The 9,841-nt window shown below is 38.0% G+C and overlaps 1 protein-coding gene across 4 annotated transcripts in view; it reads right to left on the bottom strand.

Annotated features, from left to right (window-relative positions):
- APOO (apolipoprotein O) overlaps positions 2,620 to 9,841 on the bottom strand; it is a 31,772-nt gene continuing 24,550 nt past the window's right edge. For 2 of the 4 annotated variants that reach the window (XM_021408786.1, XM_021408812.1), the window contains exons 8-9: positions 5,938 to 6,033; positions 2,620 to 2,944 (exon numbers count right to left, since the gene is read on the bottom strand). In XM_021408786.1, coding sequence (XP_021264461.1) covers positions 5,965 to 6,033 — 69 coding nt within the window. In that variant the 3' untranslated portion in view covers positions 2,620 to 2,944; positions 5,938 to 5,964. Of the gene's footprint in view, positions 2,945 to 3,010; positions 3,242 to 5,937; positions 6,034 to 9,841 lie in introns of those variants that run through there. The other 2 variants (XM_021408794.1, XM_021408804.1) reach the window with 2 other exon arrangements.

The raw sequence follows: 9,841 nt of genomic DNA, 5'->3' as shown, positions 1-9,841 counted from the left end.
ACAATGAACTTCACTGACATGGAACGGGAGAAAACAATGCAACTGCATCAATACACCAACACTGCTTTCAGAGAGACCTTGAGAAAGCAGTCATCTCCTGACACATCAAGAACAATACATAGTCAAGAAACACCAGAATCAGCTGACAGCCCAGATGCAGAAAGACAGGATGTTACATGAGACATCTTTTTTTCTGCTAAGAGACATCTCCTCTTCTGCTTTGTAGTTATGCTATTGCTATCAAAGGTTTTCCTAGTAAACAAGCAGCTTTTGTACCTGACAAAAACACTACATAGGGCTGTTGACCCAGGCAGCTGCCAGGCCATCCAGGTGCAACAGCTGATCCTGCTTTGAGATGCTACATTCAGAAAGACTCAGAAAGGCCCGGTGGGGAAGTATGTGGGCTCCTCTGGCAAGCCTGAAGAACTGAAATGCTCTCTGTTAAGAGCAGATTATTATGTTAAAATAGACTTTACAAGGAGCTTGGAGTTTATAGGAAGGTACGGAAATAACAGTAAGGAATTAAAAAAGAAAATGTACAGATTTTTCTGCCAGGGCCAATAAACAGAGCTGTAGCAAGCCACTTCTCCAGCTCTAAAATACCATTCCCGCTGTCTCAATCTTATAATTCTTCACTGTCAGAAAGAACAAGTCTCTTCGGTAGTGACTGCTACAATGAGGAAGTTTCCAAAATACTTCATTTACAACCTCTGCTGATAAGTTCATGTCGGGGGCCTTCTGCAGTCAGAGCACTGAGTTGTTTTTGTTTTTGTTTTTTAATACAGTAAACACTTGTGTCAAAATACTGTGGTATTATTCAAGGCTGCCAAGATTATCCATTTACATGGGCTAGCAGGATTAGTCAGCTAGCGATGGTATTTCCGCCAAAATGAGAAGCTGCGTTATCTACATTGACTCAGACAAAAAAGAAACTAAGTATAGGAATTTCCATCCCAGACTAAGGGCTGCACTGGATAACTAGATGATCTCCACAAGCTGCAGAGCTTAAAAATCATGTTTTCAAGAGGCAGGATTGCAACCCATCCCCAGCAAATTTGCTGACACTGTGACCAAGGGTACTGAGAAGAAGACAGTTTCCTCATTTACACAGACTCCAGTTACCAAGTTGAAAGGCTTAAGCTGGAAGGTTGATCAAATTGCTGATGTGAAACTTGGGTGGGGAATATACTGCTTTTACCTTATGTTGTAATACTCACAAGCAAAGTCTGGCAAAAGATAACGCATGCAAAAAAGAGGCCCCAGCATCTGTGTATGTATACATACATACAAACAGCAGCCAACCGCTCTCCTGTTCCTCATGAGGAGTGTGCCAAGTGAGTTGAATGCTTAGGATCTCTTGCACTCTCAAAAGCATGCAACGTTTTTCTGTATTTGTAAAAAAACTGTTACTAGAAGACATACTTCAAGGATTCCAGACAGGGCCATCTTATTCCCATTTGGAACCGTCCCCTCATCTGAGTATGCAGGTGGCTGAAGGCAGCCTTTTCCTGCTAGATAAAAGCATCTGCAGCCTGTTGTTTTGGGACATTTCTAAGCAGCAGTGTAAACAAGCAAAACAAAGATGCGCCCAAATGAAAAAGCATTTGAGTCACTATACTTAGTTAACCTGGGATTTTTTTTTTAAGCACAACACATACAAATATTTACCAGCCTAAAACATTCATAAAAACACACACTGAACATGTTGCGAGATACTGTTTTCTACTTGAGGCAACTATATGCCTTATGCCTGTATGAAAGAATTTGCCTGGCATTAGCATTGCCAAGGTTCATTTGTTTTTCCTCTGTGGAAGTCTGTCAAATACAGTCAGCTGGCACATCGCAGCAAGTAATAACAAAAATGTTTAAAAACATTTTAAATCCAATTTACCTTGTAGTTTCTTGCCTTTTTCTTTCAGAATTTTTCTGTATCTTACAGGCACTCGTTTAGTTCCATCCTTCCCTCATATTCACTGATGATTAATTTAGGAACACTTAAGATTCACCTTTAAAGAAGAACTTTAAATGCTATGAGCTGCTTGGATTACAAGCATCACAACTGACTTGGATTACAGTATCTTCTGAAGCATCACTAACAGAGAGATTCCTGAAAATGGCAACAAATGATGAAAGGGTTTTATTGTGAAGATTTCAAAATGCTTGAAATTTTTTTTTGTGTTTCCCTTCCCTTCACTTTTTCTCCCCTCCCCTAGTCCAGAATGAGGAAACAGACAAGCTATTCTATAGCTGGTTCTCACCACCATAACATTCTCATTCCCATTGAGCTGTGCATTCAAGCAAAAACAAGAACAAACATTAACAGCTCCATTCCCACCCGTCTACTAGACAGGAATTCACAGATGCTTCATTATATACCTCCCACTGGCACCGGTGAGGCAGAAGATTTGTATAGAAAGGAGAGGGAGACTCAGACAAAACACAAGATTCACTGTAATTGATGAAATGCGTAATTCCATTAGCTAACGTCAACCAAACCTCAAGCTTTTCCTCATTGTTAAATGTACCAGCATTGCCAACAGCATCTCAAGAACCTTTCCTAGATCATATCAAGGTCAAACACATGAGCTTCAAGAATATAGGAAAGGAAAAGAAATCATGACCATTTTTTGTAATAGGAATTTTATTTTACACATAAATAATAACAAGACTGAGGAATTTTGAGACTTGCTACTTGCGATGCTGATCCTGCAACAGGACAAATGTGGCAGACTTAACTCCCACTGCAGAACTGAGGACAAGGTCTCAAGACTGACCCAAAATATGTAGTATCCTTTCACAAATGCCAGTCCAGAAGCCCAAGCAGCACAATGGCAGTCTTTCCTGAGGCAGAAGGCAGATTAGTCACATTCAAAATCAAAATGGATTCAGATGGTCATCCTCTTTTTCCTAGGAAATCGTTACTTCTATCTATATCTTTATTCGCCTAAAGTCAAAAAAGGACACAGATAATATTGAGACAGGATTGAAAAAGAGAGAAAAAGCAGAATTACGATATCTTAGACCTTTTCTTTTAGTTGTCAAAAGTGCAATTACTCTTTTTTTTCTTTGATGTTGAAAGTTGATCAAAATCTATTTGATGAACACTCTCACTACCAATATCTCGTGTAGGGATTTAAGTATTCATATTTCTGACATGACAGTACTGATCATAGAATCATAGAACGGCTTGGGTTGGAAGGGACCCCAAGGATCATCAAGTTCCTTGGCTCCTAGAGTTGTGCTGTACGGAAATATAAGAGAGAAAGAACATTTCATAGCAACAAAGCATCAAAGCATCAACTGGCATCTTTTGTAATAAATCAGCGTTCTCAAATGGAATTCATTTCATTCCCATCCGGTGTACTTTCTCTAGTCTCATCTACTCTGGTATAAACCTAGAGTAATTTAACTGGAACAAATAGAATTAGATAAAAATAGAACCTAAACAGGTTGAAAATGACAGATGCCATGGAAAAACAAACTCTTGTCGCCTCCATGAAGTTCACCAGCACAACAGCTGGATAAAATTAAAGCTTGTCTCTCCCATGATGGGATGGATGTTGTTTGAGCTGTAGTTTGCATATAACTGTTAAGTACAAACATGCGCTAAAGGAAGTGCAATGCTGCTGGGTTTTTTTGGAATAGAGAAACAAGTTACCCCTTCCAAGCCAAAGCAATACTGTTCCTGGCTGATCAGTCAAAATTCAAAGACCCACGCTGTGACAAATCCTTATAAGGAAAATGAGGCAACATTTACTTTATAACCAGATCCAACTAGGAGTATTGCCAATAGTTTTAAATATGGTGAGACTTTCAGGACTGATCTCATTCAGAATAAACAAACACATCTTTTCAAAGATCACAGCAGTGTTCTCCAACTTTTGAGATCACCCCAATCCAACAAAACAGCTGGACTTCAGTATGGAGTTAAATAACCAGATTTGATTTCAAGCAGAAGTAACAAATTGCCACCCCCACAGAAACAGCTGAAAATTGAGACTGAATTAAACTTTCACCATTTGGTTGCTCTAGGTCAAAACTCTAGTAGTTGTATTTATGCATCTCCTCCAGAAAAAACATGTGGCAAAGCAAGCAGATTTCAAAACCAGCAGCACCTAGATACTTCAAACACCTGAGCAATCTTAACTCTAGCAAGAAAGACAACAGAACATCTTAGGCAGCAGATGTTAAAAAAGCATACCTCAAAACTTGCTTTACTTATACAGCATGAGTATACTTATGATTGAAATCCTGAGGACAAAGGTTTTGGATAAGTTTAGTATAAATCTTCCTAACAGCTTTCCCTCCTTTTTTCTTTTTTTTTTTTTAGTTCTTCTTTAAAAGAAAACTTGCCACAAGCACGAAGTACTAATGTCTCAAAAAGCGAGCAAAAATCTGGCAGAAATTATCTTCATATGGTAAGAAATACTGAAAGAAAATAAAATCTATTTATAGGTTTCTGTTTGTATTGAACCTTTATATTTGCACAGCGTCCCATATAAATAAACAAAAATTAAGTGGAAAAAAAGCCAGGAAAACTTAATAACACTGTCCTAACTAACAAGCAGCACAATATGTTAGTGAATTTCAGAGCAGCTTTCCTTCCTCCTGGTTTTCCTGAGTATCTTACATAAAACAAGGTGGGTTTTTTTTGTATTTTTATGTGGCTGTTTTATAAAATACTAGAAAACACATTTAGAGACTTCCTATTCTGACGGAAAGCTAATTCTTATGTCTGAAGGAAAAACTCAGTAAATCAGCCACTCAAAATATCTTTGCCCTTTTGAGAACTAGCTATAGCAATTAAATACATTAATGGAAACAACATTAGAAACTAGTTTTGCTGTTAAATCTGGCTGTGTAGAAGTAGAACACTGTTGTTCAGCAGACATGCTCACTCTGCATAATGTTTGTGTCTGGTGATGACGAATGGAATAAACTGGTGCAGTTTTCTAAATCTGAGCTCTATTTACACAGTTGGCAGCTAGGAAAAAAAAAGAATTTCACCAGAAAAAAGAGCACTGAATTAAAAAAATAATGAGGAGTCTCAACAATGCTAGAATCTCTTCCTGATGAAAAATAACTCTTTAACATGATGTGGAAGTAATATAGGAGAGAGACAAGCAACTAGAAAACACATTCAGAAAAAGACATCCTTAATACCTTCTATGTGACAAGATAATCTGATATTTTGTCCTAAATGATGTCCAATTACATAATCATTAGCAATAATAGGCCTTAAACACCCAGCTATTTCTGTCCTATGAACAAGAACTATCTTTAAAAGTTAGGAGTTTTGCTTTTGTCTTTTGTTCCATTTTCTTTCTTTTCTAGAAACTGTAACAATCTCAGGACTTGTTCCAGTTCAGAAAGCAGCCTAAAACAGAACTGGAGTCTCAACTCTAGTTTCCGGCTGAGAGAATCAGGAAATACTGCCTCCATTTCCTCCCCTGTAGTTCCCAGCTGAAGAAGCAAGTCTCATTAGTGAAGTGCACTGACATGAGAGGTCAGGCACACCATGGATTGTTACAGGCTGTAAGATGAGGCTGTACCTTGAAACAGGCAAAACTTTAGAGAAAATGTAAGAGCAGAGAAGAGGCTCCCCTCCTCTCCTTCATACTCGCACAAGGATGACAAAGAAGGTAACCAGTTTTTTGGTATGGTGGCAGAAATGGGAAGGGGAGAAGAAAACAAACCATCAGTTAGGAAGGTGGCATTGTTAAACTCAGAACCCATGGAGGACACACCTACCAGGTAGCATTAAGAAGCACACGTGTTATGGACAAATGTTATGATTATAAACATAGAATTGAAATTATTACCTCTCTTCCCCTTTACATCAATATGAAGAAGATGCCTATGCACAAGTCAAATTTCCAAATGTTTGTGTTATTTTGCTGCTGTGGTCATATACTACCACTGATTTTTATCCTTTACCTGTTTGATGTCAAGTGATCTGGTGTTCTACTTCAGGGCTCGCTCTTCATTTGAAGCGGCATGGATTTCCAGGGGCTTGTCACCCTCCACTTCACCCTTTAAGAGAGAAAAATAGGCACAACACTTTAACTGAGGCAAGCCATTATTAATATTTTTGCTAGAACAGGAGCTGGAACCAGAACTTCTTGCAGAAATCAAGCGATTGATGAGACTAGTTCATTACAATACCCCCCCCCAAACTGCTTCTAGATTTTAGTCTTCCTGTAGTTAACTCAGCAATTAATGGATTTGAAAGAACAAGTAGCTCAACAGAAGATGCTTTAATTGACTCATTTTTGCCTGCACTAATAATAGAGGATGAATTCCCACAGAGTAGTTGCTATTTTGCATTCTTTGAATTCTGTGTGGACTTATACAATAGGCCTCTTTTAGTACACATCCTTTGAAAGAGTGTTCTCACACTTTCTCTGAAATAAACGATGGAAATCAAAGAATGAAGAGAGGCTTGTTACAGCATCTGGTCTATCTATTTGCCAAGTATGCTATAACAAACAGTCACTTGATTGTAGTTTTAAACAGATGTCAATGAAAAAGAAAAAACTTAAAAGGGACTGAGGAACAAAGAACACAACATTGGAGAACAGGCTGAGTAAGAGACCTAGGTCTCTTCAGACTGGAGAAGACCAGACAAAGGGGAAATCCAATTTCTATACACAGTCATTTAATGGCCCTTTACATATTTGGAAGAGCCAGGTTCTTCTCAGAGGTTCTCACAGAAAGGACAGGGAGCAAAGGACGCGGTAACAGTACAGCAAATTTCTAGTAGTAGATATAAGGAAAGAGAAAAATAAATCACACCACAGCTTGCCCAGAGAAGTTGTTGAATCTCCATCTTTGAAGATATTCAGCACTTGACTGGACAAGGCCTGTGCCACCAAATTTATCTTCAAAGCTGGTTCTGCTTTGAACGTGGGGATGGATGAAATGATTGGAGGTCACATCCAACCTCAGTTATTTTTACATTTCAAACACTAAAATTAAATTGGGCTTTGTTTTTGTTCTAAAGAGAGATTTTTACCAATATGCCTTAAATAAATGTGATGGAAAATATAACAAAATAAGCCAGAAGAGACTAGAAAACATAACCTTTTTACAGGATCATTAAAATTTATGCTCCAGCACAAGTTAAACTGTGTGGTAAAGGCACAGAGTCCCTGAGACACTTCATATGCTGTGCTGGAGATAAGGACTCAATACACCAAGATTCAGATATGAAGATAATTCTTACAGTTCTTACTCAAAACATGACTAGCAAGACTTTTAAAAGTCTTTCTTTAAAAAGAAAAAGCACTGGTTTGATCACTACCCTCGATATTTCATAGTAAATGAAATCACATCCACAGAACACACCCATTTCAAAGCAATGACATAGTTCATAATTCTTATGTACAGGAACTTGTACATTCCGACATTTTACGAACAACGTGACTCATGATGCCTCATCTCAGGGATTACTCAATCCTGAACAAATGAACTAAAAATAAGTTGTTCACAGAGGGTTCTGTGTTCTTCCATTTGCTTGTTTTGACTTGTAAAAACAAAAATAATACCCAGGTAGGGTGTTTTTTTTTTTTTTTTTTGTCCTGGAAAGAAAAAACAAAAGCCAATACAACAAACAATAACAAGTGTAGGGAAATAGGGATTTTGCTCAGTTCCTTTGTGCTGGTGAGATCAGTAGGTCTCATCACAGGACTTGTCTTCACCAGGTCTATCAGAGTTGTTTAATTCAAGCCAACCCACTGCTGAACTGTCACTCCTCAAACACGAGCACATTTGCTCAATTGCAATTAATAAATTCTTTTAACTCCATTCACTGTCAGAGCTCACTGCATCAGTAGTGAGCCTGATAAAGCAGCAAAGCAGGTAGCCAGAAAAAGAAGTGCTTTGAACTGGCACAAGATATAAACACATCTAATTTTGCCAAATGCCAAGGTCCTCAAGTCACACCCAAAACAAATTAGAAGCAAACAAACATGTTTAGGTCAATGACCTGAAAGACAGCCTCCTCCATGGCACGATGCCTTCTCCTAATTAGAAGCAGGCACATAGTCAAAAATCTTCCTATTTTCTGGCTCAACACAACCACTTCGTAACACATCTGGGTGAACAGAGGAGTTCATGCATCAGATTTCTATCCCACAGCAGGAGCAGAAATATTTTGTATTCTTATGCAACTGACATTTTCAATTGCACAGTGACTGTAACAAATCTCCCTATTGCACTCCTGTGTTCATTATGCTAGGATTCCACAAAATTAAAATTATTTGAAATTCAAAATAATGGAAGTAAGGGGACTGTACACAATGCTTTTTAGAAAGTTTCAGTAAATGACTGATAAAAGAAGTCAAGTAGGCTTTATTGAGACCTAAGCTCTAGACTTAAAAAAAAAAATTAAACAGGGACCTCTATAACATTTTTACCTACATATTTAGAAAAAGTTCAAAAGCAACCTGGTCTACTAAAAAAAAAAAAAGAGGAGTGGTGGGGCTGGCTCTTTCCTTACATTACAGTCTAGACTGGAGCAAAAGCTAGCTTCTATTGCTCTCTGTGAAAGGGAGCAGATGGCCAGGTCCTTTTACAATGGTACCTAATCACAGAAATCATAACCTCATAGATAGGTATACATGTCTCTTATGCCTATAGAAAACTCTCAAAAGATAGAGTCTGGCCCCAGAAAAGAACAACAATTGCAAAAGAAAAAAATGCATTTAGGCTCACAGGTTAATAATTTGCCATTTCTTCTGTTTCTTTTGCTTGCCCAGTATTGCTTAGAATAAAGACAACATATCCTCTCCCAGTCAATCAGTAACAACACATTCTCAATTGCTTACTTCTAGTTAAGCTTGAAATTTGCTCTCTCAGGAATATGGAGCACTTTAAAAACGTTACTGTGTTTTAAGTCACTCTAAAAAGCACAACCTTCTGTAGGGTAGATTCTTCCTTTTTAACCTCTCAACACCTAAATTCATCACAACTCAAACTAAGGATCCAACCCAAAAGAAATATTTTTTTCAAGTTCTACTCTGTTGTTGTTCTTACTACCAAGCAATAAAAAGCGAATGTATGACAGCAGGGAGTATTTTCTGTCAGAAGTCAGTGTCTATCCTTGTAGCTGTCTCTAAACAAGCTACCAAAGACAAATCTTAGATAATTTTTACAGGAAATGCTCCTACGTACTTATCTCTCAGCTGCTCGTGTTCTGCTTTAAAATATACTTAAACCACAAGTGACTTAAAACTCTCAAAACACAATTTAGGTTTGCTATGATGACCATTTATGATGTTCACAGTGAAGTTGCCCAGTCAAGACACTGACACCACAACTTCCACTTTCATCACTCCCTTGATGCAAGTGCAGGAAACAAGCACCCCAAAGCTGAACAGTCTTTGGGCTTGAAAGCACTCTGTTACCAGCTGATGCTTAATAAGATACTCAAACAGCTGTGCTTAACTAAGCATGTGTATGTATGTAGGTACGTACATACGTACTTATATATATATCCAGAAAGTACTGGTAAATCACAGTTTCTATCACCAGACCAGGAGTGAAACCCGAACAATAAGCTGTATGAGTTTCTCTGAATTTCTGAAGCTGTTCAAAAAAACAAACGACAGGCAGCAAGGGAAAAAAAATACAAGAAGAATCAGTTTTCTGTAAGATCTTATTACTGACTGGAACAAGGTGAGAAAGAGCACAGACACACAAAGAAAGGAACGCAAACTGAAAAGGAGGATGTTATTAGATCTCTAGTGCTGTTCTGTTTCACTACATTTCAGCCATTTTGGTAAAAACAGAGGGTGCCTGATTCAGCATCAAGGGGAAGAGGGAGAATCCAAAACAGCTG

This window comes from Numida meleagris, chromosome 1 (genome assembly GCF_002078875.1).
Source record: "Numida meleagris isolate 19003 breed g44 Domestic line chromosome 1, NumMel1.0, whole genome shotgun sequence".
NCBI lineage: Eukaryota > Metazoa > Chordata > Aves > Galliformes > Numididae > Numida > Numida meleagris.
Note: the sequence above shows the minus strand (reverse complement) of the source record. Positions and strands in the feature narration are given on the sequence as shown.